The sequence below is a fragment of the Microtus oregoni genome, unplaced genomic scaffold (genome assembly GCF_018167655.1).
Source record: "Microtus oregoni isolate MIOR12 unplaced genomic scaffold, Mior012 000016F_ref0000370, whole genome shotgun sequence".
Classification (NCBI taxonomy): Eukaryota; Metazoa; Chordata; class Mammalia; order Rodentia; family Cricetidae; genus Microtus; species Microtus oregoni.
Genome location: NW_024543075.1, coordinates 41,065,835 through 41,085,812, shown reverse-complemented (window position 1 = coordinate 41,085,812; position 19,978 = coordinate 41,065,835). Strand labels below are relative to the sequence as shown.

General features: G+C 36.6%; 2 protein-coding genes across 2 annotated transcripts; one reads left to right on the top strand and one right to left on the bottom strand.

Annotated features, from left to right (window-relative positions):
• Positions 1-3,451: 3,451 nt before the first annotated feature.
• Positions 3,452-4,406, bottom strand: LOC121457935 (olfactory receptor 52N5-like). Its single transcript, XM_041667019.1, is given in 2 exon segments — positions 3,452-3,613; positions 3,615-4,406. Coding segments are annotated over 2 exon segments (954 nt in total).
• Positions 4,407-17,177: 12,771 nt separating this feature from the next.
• On the top strand, positions 17,178-18,137 carry LOC121457938 (olfactory receptor 52N2-like). The gene has a single exon (XM_041667024.1). The coding sequence runs from the start codon at positions 17,178-17,180 to the stop codon at positions 18,135-18,137; it is 960 nt and encodes a 319-aa protein (XP_041522958.1).
• Positions 18,138-19,978: the final 1,841 nt, after the last annotated feature.

Below are 19,978 nucleotides of genomic sequence, written 5' to 3'. Positions count from 1 at the left end.
GTTGCAATGTATTTTTATTTATTTAATGTATTGGTGTTTTTTTTTCTGCATGCTTGTATATCACAAACTGGTGTCTGCAGAGGTCAGAAGAAGGCATCAGATCCCTTAGAACCGGCATTACAGAAGGTTATGAGACACCATAATGATGCTGGAAACTGAACTGGGTCCTCTGGAAGAACAGCTAATGCTCTTAACCACTGAGCCATCTCTCTAGTACCCATATCGGTGAAGTTTGGTACACTGTTACATTAAAAATAATGAGTCTATCTTGAATTTAAATTAATTTCAATTATGTAGTATTTGTAGTATCATGTCTTTGTCGTTGAAAATGTTCTTAGAGTTGTATAAATGTCTGACTGTGGGCCAAGTATCACACAGTATTACATATAACATGAAGAGCAGAGAAGTTGGTTATTAGTAAGAGAATGAAATTGGAAAAGTCAGATAATGTTCAGTGTTATGACTTCTGTGAGTGTCACAGAAAGCAGGTAAACCACCCATCCCAGTCACCCACAGAATCATGAGAATGACTGAATACTATCCTGTTAAGCCACTAAGTTTTGGAATAATTAATGAGGGAATGTAGTTAATCTCTGGGAATGTTGTAATAACCCCTTTAAGAAGGATTTTTTGGTGTGTCTAATACAAATTTAACCTAGCTTTTAAAGCTAGACTTTTACTAACAACATCTGATTGCTCATTCTTAGGAAGTATAGATCCATTGCCGAGAACATTCTTTCCAAAAAAATCCCAATGTTATAATTTCAATGTATAAAAAAGGCAACTAGATCAAGAATGTAGGCATATAGCTCTTTCTTAAAATAAACACAATATGATATACATATATAAAATCTAATTATTTCAGCTTGATAAAAGATTTTATTGAACTTCTGTGATAAACACGATATGACATACATATATAAAATCTAAGTATAATAGTTTGATAAAAAGGTTTTATTGAACTTTTGTGAAGGAATAGTCATTATCTAATTTAATCTATCCAAGACAATAATGGTTCTCTCAGATTTTCAATTAGGATCTTGACTAAAGTACTGGTTTACTTCTGACACAAATAACTTAGGGAATATATGACATTTATATTCCCGAGATGTATTATATATGCAACTTAACTTTTCTGCAAGAAAAAAAGTTGCATAAAGCAGACTTCATTTCTCGATTGTGGAAATGTTGTTTTGAAGTTGGACAGAAATAACAATGAAAAAGTATCGTGACTTCATAGATAATTCAAATTCCCTCTACGTCCTCAGAGGTCCTTATAAACTACCCCAAATAAGTATCACAACAGATATTCTAAAAGGGAGGGATCCAAGTTGGGGATGGCATATGATCCTAGGTTGAGCTAAGACTGAACAATTAGATTACACTGGAAAAAAAATCTCTGATATACTGCCACACAGCTGACAGTATTGGGAATTATTGACATATTGTACCAGACATATTCAGTTGAAAAAAAGTTCTACTGTATAAAAGAGAGTGCATAACTGTTGAGAACAAAATCAATACTCAGATTCCATTAAATATAGTCTCTATTTCTTTCTTAAGTAATTTTTCTGCAAAGCTTTGGAAGTATGATCTTTAGTAATGCCAGTTTTAAAATCTATAACTGCTATTTTTACCTGCATGTTATTGACACAATTCTTTAATCATCAGTATCTCTCCTGTTGTATTTGTAGAGGCATAAAACTTTTTAAAGAATCGGCACATAAATCACCAGTTAAGAAGCATATTTGTGAATGAAACGCACTTGACCTGAAGCAATTAGGCTGCCACTCAAAGCATAGCCTTAGGAAAAAAGGAAACTCTGTCTTATCAATAAATTAATTTTCTTATGCATTACATTATGAGCAAAATGCCATTTTCTGTGACTTTTCAATTCTTTTAAGGTTAGATGATCACATTCTGTGCTGCCTTAGCAGTTGTTAAAAGCTGTTACATCCCTCTCATAGACTGCTGTCGAATTGTGAGCAATCTATGTCTTTGAGTAGCCAAATTTCCCTTTACTCATCATCTACTAAGGTATCCAAGGAACTGTAATTGACCTCCACTCTTTCTACTTTTGTTGGACTACTTGTCTCTTCCCTGACTTCTGTAAAGGTTATCTTAACTACATAGTTTAAAAAATATTTGTACTTTGTCTATATTAAAACTTCTGATGGAAGTATTGGTGACAGGGAAGAAAAATGGAAGAGTTCGTTATAGGCTTCAGTTGAGCATGTTGTTTTTTACTAAATCTCAATCATTCAATTTTACAAATAAAGACCCTGCAACCAAATGCTGGTGTGGAAACCTGCTAGCTCAGAGAGGCAGAAGAAAACACCCAGCTGACCCTCCTCCTCTGCCAGTGTTCCAGAAAAAAAGCTTTCTTGTACACCATCTCAAACAAAACTCATAAAACTAAACATCTCTCCCTTCTATTTCCTCTATCCATTCTCCTGATTCCTTCTTACTCTTTGTTTTTTTTTTCTTATGTTCACTTCCTGTCAACTGGTTGCTTGCTCCTGGGGCTGACTTTATTTAATCTTGTTTACAATATTGCAACCTATGTCTGGCTTTATTTAATCTTGTTTACAATATTCAAGCAGAAAGCTCTAGGGCTGGGCCATACCATCACTAGAAACAGGTTTTTCCAATAAGCAATGCAATTTTGGGGTTCACATGATTAAATATCCTGTAACATGAACAAATAAAAATACTCATTAATTTAGAAAATGAAAAATAAGTATAAGTAAATGAACAAATTTACCACTCATTTTACCAATTAATTGGCCTAAAACTTGAAGACTTATACCCTATACCAGATGGTTCAATCACCATGACTCTTAAAACATTTATGCTTTGAGTAAGAAGCGTGTGTCCATTCTAGGAACTTTAATGGCAGGGCAAACCTTTTGAACTTAATATAGAGAGAAGTTACATATTTATTGAATTAATTCATGTGACGAATTTTATCTTCAGTATTTTCCAGGTCAGAAGATATTAAAGAAACTAATATATATATAGTGATAACCAATATGAACAAAATATTTAAGGAATCACTAAAAAAGATGCAATATGTCTGAAACGGATCTGTGGGAGGAAAATCATTGTTATCCCATATCAGTGAGTTGACTAGGGCTGGAGGTGAAAAAGCATAATTCTACTTCTGTATTTGTGACATTAACTAGACTTAATTATAACTGATCTATCTCTTACTTTAAAATACCATGTTGTGCATGATAAACACAGTCTTATCAGACAAGTAAAGATAAATTATTTTTTAAAAGTAAGATGAAGAGAAAAGATAGGAGAAGCATTGAGATATAAACCCATATACAAATTTTCCTCAACATTGTTGAAGAGGTAATGTAAAATATTCATGGTTTCCTCCCTGTTAGAGTTTTATTGACAATTCCTTTACTTGCTTTTAAAAGGTCAAGAAATTTTACTTGAGTCACCTTGAACCTTTTTCACCATGAAAGAATTTAATGATGCTGTCTCTGATTTGTTTGGTTTTCATTCCATAAACAATGGGATTTAGAGTTGGAGGAAGAAGAAGATAAAGATTAGCTACAATGATGTGAAGAGAAGGAGGAATAGTGTGACCCCCCAGAACAATGAGTAAAGAAAGTAAAGAAGGCTGGAACATAAGTGATGATGATGGCAGATATGTGGGCAGTGCAGGTGCTGAAGGCCTTCTGCTGAGATTCTGCTGAGAACAGGCTGACCACTGTCTGGAGGATCATAGTGTAGGAGACAGAGATACAGCAAATGTCAAACGCACCAATCAGGAGTGCAACCATGAGACCATAAATGACATTGATTTTGATGCTAGCACAGGATAACTTTAACACAGACATGTGGTCACAATATGTATGGGAGATGACATTACTTTGGCAGAAGGGCAAACGCTTAACCAAGAATGGAAAAGGAATCATCAGCAGCACACCTCTCAAGAAGGTGGCAAGCCCAACTTTGGCAATGACAGAGTTGGTAAGTATGGTAGCATAACTTAGTGGGTAGCAAATGGCCACATAGCAGTCCAGGGTCATGAGCATGAGCACCCCAGACTCTACTCCCATGAACCCATGCACCAAGAACATCTGAACTAGGCAAGCAGTGAAGCTAATTTCCTTGAGTTTGAACCAGAAGATGAAAAGGACGTTGGGAAGAGTGGTTGTACAGGTAAACAGATCAACAAGGGAAAGCATAGCCAGAAAGAAATACATTGGGTGATGTAAGGATTCCTCATAGCAGATGAGGTACACAAGGCCAAAGTTGCCCATTAGGGAGATGATGTACATTGTGCAGAGTGGAAGGGATCTCCATGTGTGTAATGCTTCCAGACCAGGAATTCCATTAAGAATGAAACACTGTGGGGCTGCATATGAGTTGTTGGAAACCAGCATAGCTAATTCAGTGAACACACTTTTTTGTTCCAGAGTCTCTATCCTGAGGAAATGAATTGAAACAAAACAAAAAGGATTGATTAGTTTATTTCCAGGTGAAAACGTAAAACTACAGTAAGATTACATTTATAAGTAGTATCAGCTGTTTTGAGTTCTGGTGACATTTAAAGGGCACAATAATTGGATAATACTAATATTTGAAGCCTGGCGGTGGTGGTTCATGCCTTTAATCCCAGCACTCGGGAGGCAGAGGCAGGCAGATCTCTGTGAGTTCGAGGCCAGCCTGGTCTACAAGAGCTAGTTCCAGGACAGGCTCCAAAGCCACAGAGAAACCTTGTCTTGAAAACAAAAACAAATACTAATATTTGAGGCAATAATTTAACAGTTTTTGAAACTATCTAAGTTTGATTTTAAAACCTTGGAGGTATAATATTTTTACCATTAAGTAGAAGCACAAACTGGGGGACTGAAATGTTTAACAGGGCTCTCTCTCTCTCTGTCTCTCTCTCTCTCTGTGTCTCTCAAACACACACACACACACACAGAAAAAGAGAGAGAGAAAGAGAGAGAGAGAGAGAGAGAGAGAGAGAGAGAATCAGCCAGTGGCAGGATGCCATACTCCTAAAATAACTCCTCACTCTAGTCCTGTAATTAGCTTTAACTAAACTAAGTGATTCACAAATTGTATTTTTAAGATATGAATAGATGAGAAAACCAAAGGAATCAGTGGACATTGGAGGGAGACAAGGGAGAGTAGTGGAGGAATGTGGTTTAAATAAGAGTATATTAAGTAGTGCAATGAAATCTGTTATAGGTAATTTATATATGCTAATAAAATCATTATTCACATAAGATAAAATTGTTTTTCATGTATGATACCAATACTTATAAGTCTTCTATTGTTTAACTTGCCTTGAAATAGGACATAACTTACAGGGGTAAATTATTACATATGAAGAGCACTAGAAATTTTTTATATTAAATTAATTTTGTGTGTCAGCATGTAGTAGTAAGATTATTGTTATTTCTCTTAAATAACTTTTTCTTTGCATTTCAGTTTATTCTATATCAACAGTGTGATTTACCATATATAATCTAAGAAGAGTTTATTATGCACAACACTATGCCAGCAAATCAATAGCCAATAAAGAGATTAGATAATTAGCAAATTAAAGCCTAGGACCTGATATGTTCACTCATGAATCTTACCAATAATTTAAAGAGTGGACAATATAAAGAGAAGACAATATTTTGAAACTCATTTTAAAAAAACAATTACCATCCTGATACCAAAGGTGAATAAACATTGTATGAAAAAATAGAGAAGAAAAAAGAAGGAAGGAATGAAAGGAATAGAGAGAAAGAAAGAAGGGGAAAGGAGAGAGAAAACTATGGCCTATATTTTTGATGAAGCTAAGTGTAAAAACCTCAACAAAATTCTAGCAAATAAAAAAAGCACACTAAAAATGTCATGTATTATGATCAAACAGACTGAATAAGAGAAGAAAGTTTGGTTCAGCATACCATAAAAGTTAATAAATGCAATATATCTCAAATGTAGTAGCTTCAACAAAATGGTATTGGAATAAAAACAGACACATGGACCAACGGAACAGAAGAGGAATCCCAGAAATATATCTATATATTAGTAACTAAATTAATATTTTAATATTTTTATTGAAATTTAAATAAAATTACATCTCTTTTCCTTTCATTTTTCTTCCCCCAGACCTTCCAATACACCCATTCTTAATCTTCTCCCATGTCCTCTAGTAAATGGTACTGGGATAGGCTTCTGTCCACATGCAGAAAACTAAAATCATATCCACATCTATTGCCTTATGCAAGATGAAATACAAGTGTACTGAAGGCATTCATGCTGTCCCCTTCTCTCCATAAGTCTTATCAGAGTACAGAGAAGAGCCAGTCTTTAAAAGAGAACTTTCAAGAGCACGAGGTTGGCTACTCTCACTAGATACAAAATCTTTGATTTGCCTGCTAGTAGAGATTAATTTTGACAAATCTTGTGGTTTTTTTACCCCTTTGGTAACAATAAGTACATTACCTGATCAAGGTACCTGAGCTCCAGGATCTCCTGGGAAACCCAGGATCCGATGCTATGACTGGTGCCTCTGCTGGGTCCTCATCCCCCACTGAGCAGCCATTTGATGCAAAATGTTTGCTGCCTTTGGCTTGTCATGCTTGCCTTTGGCTGTTGAAACAGAAGACAGACTTCTTTGTATTATCACTTGGTCCCAGTGTCCAGGTCAAAAGAGACAAAGAGACTGGCCTTTATGTTTGGTTTCACCCTCATACTACATACATCTCTAGCAGTGATCCAGGCCAGAAACATTTTATCTTAGGAATTCAGGGACAAAGTCACAAAATATAATCTTATGATCTATCTGACTACTCCTTTCCCCGGTCTACTGGAGAACATCTGTAATAAGCAAGTCCCGAAAGGGGATGCTTAGACTCTGATGTGATTTCTGTTTAGTTGTGGCTGTAGTTTCAAAATGTCTTAAGTGTATGGAATCTATCTTGTTAAACTTTGGAAGAACTCAGATACTTGCCGTTGCATGACAACAGCTCCTGTGCTAACTCTTGCCTGACTAAGACCTCAGCTGTTTTAGGTTCCTTTTGCACAGAAATAGCAAGTTTACGTCTCATATCGGTCAATCTGCCTGGGTAAAGAAAAGTAGCAGTTCTTTTTGGTTATGTAAGTCATCCATTTACTATTGCTTAGTTATTATTTAAATTAATTGTGAACTTGATAACATTCTTATAATAAGTCTACAACCCAATACTTTTAACTAACAAAGAGAGTATATCCAATAACTTTCCCAAGGACACAGAATTTTGTGATTTTGAGTTAAGTGCTGGTGAAGCAAATGGTACCCATAAGCCCTCTTTCTCTCTTCATTTCAATAGAGTCAGTAATCTAAACACTTATACTAGGACAATTTATATTCACTTTACCCCTTCACTGTTCTGTGAATTGTTTTAGTGCATTGGCTAAATCTGTTACGAATTTTATTTTTGAATGAGTACTACTTTAAAAGAATACTCTGGCCAGTTAAAGTTCTGTTTATTGCAAGTTGCATAGCTGAATTGAAGAAAGGGAAGGGACAGTCTAGTAGTTAGAGAGTAGTGCTGATCCACTTAACATTGGTTTAAGGGACCCTAGTGAGTTTATTGTGTAATCCTACATGTTTATCTCTGGTATCAAATAATTGAAACAAATAAATAAATAATTCGAGTCTTTGGTATATTCTAAAAGACATGTCGAGAGCATCTCACCTTGAGATGAGACTCCCCATTTCGCACAATACTGTGTCTACTTTGAATGAACATCTCTTAGGTCTGAAAAAGCATGGGATAAATCCGGACTAGCTGAATATAGCGGACAATGAGGAATACTGAGAATTCAAGAACAATTGCAGTGGGTTTTTGATCCTACTGCACGTACTTTCTTTGTGGGAGCCTAGGCAGTTTGGATGCTCACCTTAAGAGACCTGGATAGAGGTGGGCAGTCCTTGGGCTTCCCACAGGTCAGGGAACCCTGATTGCTCTTCGAGCAGATGAGGGAGGGGGAGGGAAATGGGAAGCGGTTGTGGGGACGAGGCAGAAATCCTTAATAAATAAATAAATTAAAAAATAAATAAATAAATAAATTTAAAAAAAAAATTTTCTCAGCTAACAGATCACAGACAGTATCCTCAACAGGTCAGTTCCTGGCCCATTTGTTTCTCGTGATGACACAGGTAGATTGAAATGGCACCCAGTTTTGTTGCACAATAAGCAGGGGATCAGATTATCCGGAGAGCAGAAACCAATCTTTACCTTAATAAAGCTGTAGAGAAAGAGCCTGAGGCCTGCTCATGCCAGGGAAAGGACTCAGGATTATGTATGATGGCAGCCGCTGGCCTCACCTGAAGACTGTAGTGCCCAGCTGAGAGTCTACAGGAAACATACATGATCTTTTACTCTCTGAAGTACCAAATCTCTATGTAAAACAGGGCTTAACAGTCTCTAGAGACCACACAGCCTTATGGGAAATAGTGATACAAGGTGCTGCATATATGGGGAATTAAAAAAAAAAAACTTTCTTTAATCCCCCAAAGGAGAGATGTCCAGGAAGTAACTCCCATCCCATGGTGGGATTAGAAATTAGAGATTCCTGTTAAAATAATTAGAAACAAAATGAATTCTGTTGTTTGTGTGTCTATGGAAGGATGTCTTTTGTTTCATTTCGGAAATTTTTGTTATGTTATTTGTTTTAATTTTTGGGTTTGTTGTTGTTGTTGTTGTTCTGTGATGTTGGTTGCTTTTTATTTTGACGGGGGAAGGTCCACGAAATTGGGTGAGTATGGAGGTAGGGAAGTTCTGGGAGAAGCATGGTCAAAATATTTTATATTTTTTTTTAAATAAAAAAATTAAATAATGTTATAAATGTATGTGATTTCATAAAATTTACTTATATTGTGAGTTCAAAAATAGTAGGTGGTCATCAACTAAAAAATTAATAAGGACATTTAAAATAACATGCATTTCTATAAATTCTCTTGAGGATTTATATATCTTTATATCTATGAATTTTTTTCTAAGTATTGTGACTATAGTTCTTGTGTTTCTTTTTGTCATGGAGGGATATCTCTAAACAAAATAGACAGTGCTTGGACATTTTCTTTCTGTGTTTCTTTTCTTTTTTTCTTTTGTCTTTTCTTTTTCTTTTTAACTTTTTACTGAGGGTGCGTATATAATATTGTTGTGGAGTACAGAAAAGCTATGAAGGGGGTACTATGCTAAGATGGCTAGGGATGGTTGAGAATTGCAAGTTTAGCTTATAATGTAAGTTTTAACTAATTATTTCACTTTGAAACTATTTTCATTTTATCTATGTGTATGTGTGTCTGTATGTCTGCAGCAACTGTGGAGGCAACAAAACGGTATAGGATCCCTGGGGCTGTAGTTTCAGGCCATAGGTGCAATGCCCAACATGGGTGCTGGGAATCAAACTCTGGGCTTCTGTGAGAGGAGAAAACCCTCTTAACTCCTTAGCTCCTCTTCAACACTTTCGATTTTCCATGTTTTCTGTCTTTGATTATTCTGAGGTATAACATCCAGACTTAGCAAACTAAATCAACGTGAATCTCTTAATAGATGCTTATAGTGTGCAAAGACTCCAGTGATTCAATGGGGCGCAGTCCAGTAAGCATGAGAGAATTTAGGGGAAGGCAAACTGTGTGAGGAGTACATAATGTGTAGATTGATTGAAGGGGGAAAACATCATGCTTTAATAAGTAGCTTAGGACTTTGAGGAGGCTTGTGTCAATAGAGTTTACAGTATAAAACAGTCAGATGAGGACCAAGACATTATGTTTAATAACAGCCTTTTGACTTAGTCATTGGTTATAGGGACATGTAGTAGAGCAAATAACCTAGGCTATGTAAAAATAAATTCTATATTCATTATTTTTTCTTTTTCTTTTTCTTTTTTCTTCTCTCATAGAATACATCCCCACTATAGCCTCCCATCCCTTCACTCCTCCAGCTACCCTTCTCTTATCACCCAGATCCACTGCTTCTACATTTCCCTCCACAAAAAACGTGGGCCTCCAAGGCATAGCAACCAAACACGACATTAAATAAAGGCAATAAGACTAGGCACAAACCCTCATATAAAGGCTGTAGGGGGCAACCGGGAAGGAGGAAAAGGGTCCCAAGAACGGGCAAAAAATGTCAGAGATACCTATACTCCCACTGTTAGGAGCCCCACAAAGACCCCCAAGCTAAATAACTACAACATATATACAGAGGACCTCATGTAGACCCATACACTCTGTGATTGCCACTTGGGTTTCTGCGAATTGCTATGAACCCTGTTTAGTTGAATCTGTGTGCCAGGTTCTCCTGGTGTTCTTGATTCTTCTGGCTCCTACAATCCTTCATCTCCCTCTTCTTTGGGTACACAGAGCTTCAAGAGAAGGGACTTGTTTGACCTTGAAAACAAAGATACCTAATGTGACTACAAATTAGATTATAATAGGTGATTAACTACTAATCTGCATTTCCTTATTATCCTAAACAGTTGGTAATAATAATTTTCAAGGACTAAAAATTTACATTACATTGTTAAATGAGTTATATAGGTACAAGACCTTGAACAAGAGTAGAAATGTTTGTACAGTATGTTCTAACAAAAATAATCTTAAATTTGTATATACTATACAAAAGTCCAATCCAATGTGAAACATTTAATACTAGTAGTTGCTTTTTAAAAGTAGATTTAATAATCTACCTTTTATCTTATCTATATCATCCCTTTTTTCTTTTCAAAGTAGAGTCTACGCTTTTATTCTATCATATCTATATCATCCCGTTTTTCATCCCAAGTGGTGAGGTGGGTGGTTTTTAATCATTCAATTGGTTATGGATATTTTAAGGTTGGTTATCTGAAAATCTTAGGCTGCTCCTCTATATTATTATAATGTAATGCTGAAATTGGCTCTTCATTAAATTCTTCTGTTTGGATTTGAACATCTCTGTGATTTGTTTTATTAGATTTTTCTAAGGCATGTATCTTAGCACTCAGATTAACCAACTTTTTTAGTGATAAGACAAAAATGATAAAACTGATAATGTTTGCAATAGATGTTATATAAATCCCATCTAAATTAGATATCCTCTCATTTCATCATTCCATTTTCAAACTGTCCAGCATATTATTATACAGAGACCCAAATCTCTCCATTGTAATGGAGAAAACTGATTTTCCCTATCCCAGTAGGTATCAACAGCATCTTGGTTAGGGATGGGATGAAAAGTCTGGTTCCTTTTCTTGGTGTTGGGATTTGATTTTGTTTGAACCTGTGTGTGTCTTGTGTGTGCTGTCCCTAAAGTCATTTTGAAAACCTATGATACTATTTTTCTTTAGTTTTACCAGTGTTTAAAGAACTATTAAGTGCAGAAATTATCACAAGAGTCCCAAAGGTTCTATCCTCCTCTCTAGGTCTCCTGGGAGAGTGAACTGAAAACACCCAATCAGGTACACCAACTCAGTTATGAATTTCTCAAAAGGCTGTGCAGCCTGCAAGTTGAATCTGATTGTCAGAGACTTCCTGATGCTCAGTCATGTACATCAGTCTTGTCTTTGTTGACTCTAAGGTAAGCTGGGATGACTTCCAAAGATTCTTGCTTCTGAAAATTAAAAGAAATGTAATAATTAGGGTGTGGTTGTAGACTAGTGCAATAATACATAACTATTCATTTGGGGAATAAAAAGAAAATGTGACCTCCCTACACTGTGAAACAATTTTAATCCATCTGTAATTTCACGGAGATAGAGAAGTTTGGGCAGTTTGAGGTTCTTATAGGAGAAAAGTATTTTTGCTTTAGCTAATAGTTAATTATGTTCAGGATTGCTTCTCTAGTGGAATGATCTGGGTGGGAAAATGAGAGTCTGTCCAATATTAGGAAACCAGAGAGTAGAAGGAGTTGGAAGGATTTGTTAGGAGACTTCTACAGAAGACCTCAGTGCAATCTCTCACAAAGCCAGGTGTCACATGGCATCTGTGTGAACTGGTTCAGACCTGAAAATCAGGCAGTCTTACAGACAGGCTCTGTATGAAGGGTTCCTTCAATGAAGAACCAACTATCTTTAACTTTCTGTGTTTGTTCTGTCTCTCTCCCTTAAGATACGACCAAACATAAGATTTTTTTTTTTCTTTCTTGCACCTGAGCATCAGGTTCTTCTGATCTAATGAGCCTGTGTAGCTGTTTTTCAGCGTTAGGGTTCATCCACTATGGTGATGGAAATTCGTAAACTTTAAAGTGGAAATTTTTACTTTTGCCACCACTTTGCTTTTGTGAACTAAGGTACTTTTGAATTACCCTGCACCTCCATTCCCTTTCTTATACAATGATATAATGAGGTTGTTACCTATGCTGTATAGAGTTGAATAAAGGAATCAGCCTGCACTAGAATACTAGAACCCACAACAGAAGAGACTTATCTACTTGGCTGATTAGTGTAACCTGAGAAAATAGAATTCCTTAAAGGATGTTGAAGACGCTGTTAAATTGTTAAAGGGTAAAACATCTCTTATAATCTGTTTATTATTAAAACAGACAATTTGCATTAATGGCTGTATTCTAAGAACTAATTGGAGGCCTACTCCTCATCTAGCTATTGTAATTTGTCTATGGCACAGAGCAGAACTTAGAACACTTTCCATTTATAACTCCTTTTTCTCTGGGAAATTTTTACATAACTGTAAGTACATAGGGTTATCAAATAAGAATACAAAACAAACACTGGAAAATAAATCAGAAAGGAATTTATTTTAAATTGGATCTTTGGTATGCTTATAATTTTGCCATTTATTAAAGGCAAAAGAATTTTTATTAATCATATAAAGTGCTTATTTATTTTCAAATGACTTAAAACTTGGCTGGACATTTCTTACTGTGGGACTCAGAGCATCTTCAGCATGTTTTGGAGTTCATGGATATTTTGTTATGATTGCTAAGACCGAGAAGGCTGCTATAACTATATAGCACAAAATAGAAGTGGGTTGTTTATGGTGATCTTAGAATGGTGTGGGTGTGGGAGGTCCTTCTGTCTATGTGTGGCTTTTATTGGTTAATGAATAAAGAAACTGCTTGGGCTACACAGCTAGGTGTGGCAAACTAAACTGAATGCTGGGAGAAGGAAGGGAAGAGTCAGAGAGAAGCCATGTGCCCCACCAGAGACAGATGCTGAACTTTAACCAGTAAGCCACAGCCACATGGCAATACACAGATTAATAGAAATGGGCTAAATTAATATGTAAAAGTTAGCCAAAAAGAAGCTATAGCTAACTGGCCAAGCAGTGATTTAAATATAGTTTTGTGTGAGTATTTTGAGACTAAGTGGCAAGGAATAATCAAGCAGCTCTCTCCTTTTACAATCTTTTTAAATTGTTTGAATAGTGAGTATGGAGCAACAGCTGATAAAAGATATTTGTTCATAAATGCTGCTGAATTAATCCAAGATATGTATTTTGAAAATACCATGACTTCAAAATTGAAGTCAAAAGGTATGTTAATTTAGAGAAGAGGCTTTTCTTGTTTTCACAAGAAATTAGAGGGTGTGGATTCATTCCAGGTTAAGAAATATCAGATTTAATTAAGGAAGACCCCCTGAGAAATCTCCAATAGGAGCAGATGGCCCAGTTGTCTGAGTTCTATATCCAGAATAGATTCAAGATTGCTGCCTGAGATGATCAAGCCTCACAAAATTTTCCAGTCAGGACTTGACCATAATTCTAAATTTTCTTTAAGTTCCTGTAAAATTATCAATGCCAACCAATCAACAGGAGTAGCCTGGAACACTGCACCCATATTCCCAAAAAATGGACTATGAATATTTTCCTTTGTTTAGAATGTTGGTTACAAGTTGTTATGGATAATGGTCAAGAGAAAAGCTAGACAAAAGATATTAGATTCATAGTTCTTGTTTCTTTTTTTTAAAAAAAAGAAAAAAGGAGGGAAGTACTATGGGACAATTTATCCTATCCCTCGTGTTATTTTTAATAAAACACTGATTGGACAGTAGCCAGGCAGAAAGTTTAGGTGGGGTAACCAGGCAGGAAGTAGAGGTGGGGCAACAAGAATTCTGAGAAGAGGGAAGTTTGAATCTGCAGTCCTGAACCAGATGCAGAGGACGCAAGATGTGACTGCCTTGCCAAAAAAGGTACCAACCCACATAGCTAACACAGACAAGGATTATGGGCTAATATAAGTTATAAGAGTTAATAAGAAGCCTGAAATACTAGGCCAATCAGTTTATAATTAATGTAGACCTCTGTGTGATTTCTTTTCTTTTCTTTTTTCTTTTTTTTTTTTTTTTTCTTTTTTTGGTTTTTCGAGACAGGGTTTCTCTGTGGTTTTGGAGCCTGTCCTGGAACTAGCTCTGGTAGACCAGGCTGGTCTCGAACTCACAGAGATCCGCCTGCCTCTGCCTCCCAAGTGCGCCACCACTGCCTGGCCCTCTGTGTGATTTCTTTGGGACTTAATGACTACAGGAACTGGGCAGAAAAGAAAACTCCATCAACATTAGAAATTGATAGAAATTCAGCCCAAATCATTTAATGGTTCTCTTATTGAAACTGAAGTTAGTTACATAAATAACAATATTTAAAATGTAGACATTATAATACAATGCAATCCAAAGATATACTTATTTTATATATGCTAAATAATGATGGCAGGAAAACATAAAAATTATTTGTTTTTGTAATTAAACCATGCTTTTCATCTGTTGTTGAAGCTCATCTTTGAGGTTTTGGTTTATTATCCTGAATTTTCATGTCCAGCCATACTTTCGTTTGAGTTTTCATTAGTGGTTCTATTTCCTTCTATTTTCATATCCTGTGTTTTTTCATTATTTCAGTCAAATATTTGTATTTTCATTATCTTCATTAAAACATTTATCCATATTCACTTGAAGGACTTTGAATATTTTCAGATTACTATATTGAGGTGCTTGCCTTATGCTTTAGAGAAGTAGATTTTCTTGGAGGCTATTCTGATAAGTTTCTGGCTTCTGCAGGAAGACATATTATCTTTGTTCTTTGATTTCTTGTTTTGCATTGGGATCTAGACATCTGGAGTTATGATATGTAGATATCTGTTTTTTTCTTGGTTGGATAGGTGTTCTGTTCTTTGGTTAATGATGCCCACTTTGAATTCTAGCCTAGTATGACAGTGGTGGGCTCACCAGTAGAGAGTAGTTATAGGTTCAAAGTGCACTGGTTGAGGAGTCTCTAGTAGAGAGAGGATTTGTGGACTGGTAAGAATCAAAAAGGAATGTAGACAAGCTAGAAGGAAAATCTGGAAGGGCAATGAGAAAGAACTAGGGGGACCCTAGAGATCTGCACCAACAGGCAATGTCTCAAGGAAATGGAGATGGGTTGGGAGCAGGGGATCATGTAGGCAGACTGCAGCAGGATTAAAGGCTAGTATAGAGAGAGCAAAGTAGAGAATAGGAAAAAGAATAAATGTCATCTACCTAGGTCCAGCCAGTTGTATAGACTGTGGGACCTTGGTAGAGAGGAGTTCTGCAAGTCTGCAGAGTCATATAGGAGTGAGGATGAGCTAGAGGAAAGTCTGATGTATATACTAATAAAGTCAAAGGAACAGCCGACGCATCTGTCTGTGATTTACTGAATGTCTTTTTTTTTCATATTGTTGATGTTTGGGACCCACTGATGGCTTCTTTGGGAGTTTATCAGTTTTAATTTGTAAGTCAGCAATTTAGACCCAGCAGCTCATGCTTCTCTGTGTATCCTGGCATCTTTTTTTCTGGTATTGTGCCTTGGATGCTGTCTGCCCTCTGGTTGCATTAGAAGAAACAGAGACATCTGAGGCAGCATTACACTATTATTTCCCACAATAAGTCTGGATTTTGAGCAGGATGAAAAAAACTTCACTTAACTGACATACATCAGTCAAGGGAAAACTCGTCTGCCAGAATCCTCTTAATTGAGATAGGATCTAAAGATACAGGTGGAAACAGAAATAGTGATTGATGCTTTATTGATGCTATATTTACTCAATATTCACTGCACACGATGTTAGCACAGTATTTTACATTGTCTTTTTTGGATAATGCAAGCAACAATGAGAGCATGGTACAATTATCTCAGTGCAAAAAGATAATTCTGGGGCATGAGTGACTGAGTGACTTGCCAGTGTCATATTTTGGTGTTGTTAAAAAAATAGGACATGAAGCTAGAGAGAATGAGTACAAGGACATCTAATCACTTCTAGTTTCAGAGCTCTCATAGAAATTAACTTCTTACTCCATTCACTTTCCTGCAAAATTCAAGACATCATTATTTTTTTCAGTTGTGTAGTACTCCATTCTGTAAATGTACCACATTTTTCTTATCTATTCTAGAAAACATCATTTTGAATGAGGTAACCCAGACACTGAAAGACAATTATCTTATGTACTCATTCATAAGTGTTTTTTAAACATAAAGCAAAGAAAACCAGTGTTGTAATTGGAGCGGTGGGGCTACGTCCCCAGCACCCCGGCCGCCTGGCTAGCTTATGCCCCAAAATAACAACACACAAACTGTATTCATTTAAACACTGCTTGGCCCATTTCTATCTAGCCTCTTCTAGGCTAATTCTCACATACTAATTTAGCCCATTTCTAATCATCTGTGTAGCACCGCTAGGTGTGTTTACGTCCATCCTGGGTCGGAGCTTCATCGCATGTATCTGCCTGGGAGCAGGGAGCATGGCGTCTCTGAGCTCACTTCCTCTTCCTCCCAGCATTCTGTTCTGTTTACTCCTCCCACCTATGTTTTAACCTATCAGGGCCAAGCAGTTTCTTTATTGCTTAACCAATGAAATCAACAGATTGATATGACACTCCCACATCAAACCAGCCTACAAATCACAATTGCAGAGAACTTAGACAACAGTGAGGAGACTAAGAGAGACTTACATAGATCTAATCTACATGGGAAGTACAAAAAGACAAGATCTCCTGAGTAAATTGGGAACATGGGGACCTTAGGGAATCATTGATGGGGATGGGGAGACAGGGAGGGCAGCAGAGAAAAATGTAGAGCTCAATAAAAATCAATTAAAAAGGGGAAAAGAGTGGCTTTTTGCATTAATTTTCCTAATCCTCTACTTACATTCGATTTATACTCTATTCCAGGACACAGACACTGTTAAAGAGAAAAAAATGCACTCACCCTGCCAGCCATTATGTCTGGAGCCAACAGCTCCAGCCTGACCCCAGACTTCTTTATCCTGAATGGTATACCTGGGCTGGAAGATGCACATGTCTGGATCTCTCTGCCATTCTGCTTCATGTACATGATTGCTGTTGTGGGGAATTGTGGGCTTATCTACCTCATTGGCCATGAGGAGACCTTACACCGACCTATGTACTACTTTCTATCCCTGCTCTCCTTCACTGATACAACCTTGTGCACTACCACTGTGCCCAATATGCTGTGTATATTCTGGTTCAACCTCAAAAAGATTGGGTTTGAAGCCTGCCTGGTTCAGATGTTTTTTGTGCACACCTTCACAGCTACAGAGTCTGGTATGTTAATGCTCATGGCCCTGGATCGCTATGTGGCCATCTGCTACCCTTTACGCTATGGAACCATCCTGACTAACCCTGTGATTGCCAAGGCTAGTCTTGCTACATTCTTGAGGAGTGTAGCATTCATCCTCCCTTTCACTTTCCTCACAAAGCGCCTTCCCTATTGCCGAGGCAACATCATCCCTCATGCCTATTGTGACCACATGTCTGTGGCCAAAATATCCTGTGGCAATGTCAAGGTCAATGCAGTCTATGGGTTGTTAGTTGCTCTTGTGGTTTGTGCATTTGACATATTCTGTATCACCGTGTCATACACAATGATCCTGAGAGCAGTAATGAATCTGTCCTCTGCAGATGCTCGCCACAAAGCCTTCAGCACCTGCACATCTCACATCTGCGCAATTGTGATCACTTATGTGCCTGCCTTTTTTAATTTCTTCACTCATCGTTTTGGGGGACACACTATTCCCCACCACATCCACATCATAGTGGCCAACCTCTACCTGCTACTGCCAGCTACCATGAACCCAATTGTTTATGGAGTCAAGACCAAGCAGATTCGGGAAAGTGTAATCAAATTTTTTGTGGAGACAAGAGTGACACTACTGAAATAAAAGGATTTAAAAACTAGTATATTACTTGGAGTATGAAAAATAGTGAATGAATTAATAAAATATGCAGTTGAGTGATATTAATTAATCTAGTATGTCCATTTCAATAGACAAAGGTACACAGAAATTCATAACAAATGTGAATAAGATAGTTTTAAGTCAATCTTATTTGTAAATTTTCTGAAATCATTGCAATTTTAGGATATGACATTTTCCCTGAAATAAAAATATTTCAGAAAGCATAATTCAACAGATAATATGTTTATGTATTGCAGAGTTTATTTTTCATAGTTTTCATCATCTCATGTTTGCATCATTTTTGAAGAAGAGAATGTCATAGAATGGTAGAGTCATACACCCTGTCCACTAATGACAATAACTGGGCCAGCATCATGAATATTTTCCAACTTACATTTTTGGTACACTGGACATTTCCCATTTGAATTGCTAATTTTATTAAATGTAACCTATATTTCACACACACACAAAATTTTTATGAGTTCTTTTTTCCTGTGGTATTACTCTGGAACCTGTATTTAAAATAGGTCTAAAATATACATTGTTATGTAATAGGTTAACCAGGAAAAATGTTAATTTATAAGTTCATTCATTTGTTTACTGATTCCTTTTGAGAAACCAACATTGTAGCTTTGGGTCTCAGGGTATCAATGTATATCTTTACCATGCAAACATGAGAAGAAGCATGTACTTAAAGAATAGAAAAGAAAGACAAGAAAGTGAGTTGAAAATGAATACAATATGGAGGAATCAACCATTAGTAGGAAAGGGGGAAAGGTTCTGAAAATTTTGACTTCTGTAGATTCTAAATTTAAAATTTTCCTCTGCCCTTTAATCACTATAGATTAGACTTTGACCAATTACTTACTCTTTCTAAATTTAATTCTCATGTTTATCAACTGTGCAAATAATTCTTATCACAAAGAGGAATCTACCAACTATATATTCTGATGCCCTCCACAGCACATAGTATGGCTTCTGATGGACCCTAGCAAATTCAATAGTTGTGCTGTTGTTATGAGAAGCTAGTTGCAATTCTGATTCATTCTGCACCCATAGTCTGAGGAGAAATCATTCTATGTACCAAAGAGTAGATGATTAGTTTTCTATGGAGAAACTTGCCCTAACTGGTCTCACACATGTTATTAATATTGGCCACCGAGTTTTTTGAATATGCTCCATGTGACTGACTCCATGTTAGACAGAAAATATGTGATTTCGCAAATCATGGTCAATTTCTAATTAGTAGAGGATAGAAAAGGCAAATGAATGACTGTGGTAAAGCCAAGACATGCCAACTGTACCTCAGAGATTATTGCAAAACTCAAGACTATTATTTTTTGATTTCAGAGGTGACTAAAGACCTGATTGGGAAAGAAATATATGAAGCAAATCATGGATGTATGCAAATGTTTAAGAAGCAGCAGATGGGAATTAATTAGAAAAATAAACAATATTCAAGCAATGATAATGGTTAAGTAATGAGCATCAGGATTTCACATCCATGTGTAGAAAGGAGAAGGGACACAAGGTGTGGCCAGAATTGTAGTCAGAGACTGAATAAGAAAAGGCCTTGAGTATTGTCTTAGGGTTTTTTTGCTGTGAAGAGACACCATGACCACAGCAACTCTTAAGGAGGAAAACATTTAATCAGGGCTTGTTGTTTCTAGCAAAATCTCAATTGTTCAATTTTACCAAAAAAGACTTGAGAGCCAGATGCCTGGATCAAATCCTGCTAGATCAGGGAGACAGAGGAAGAATCCAGTTGACCTTCCTTCTCTGCTGACATCCCAGAAGCCTCCAGGACTCTCTCTTTTCCCGTGATA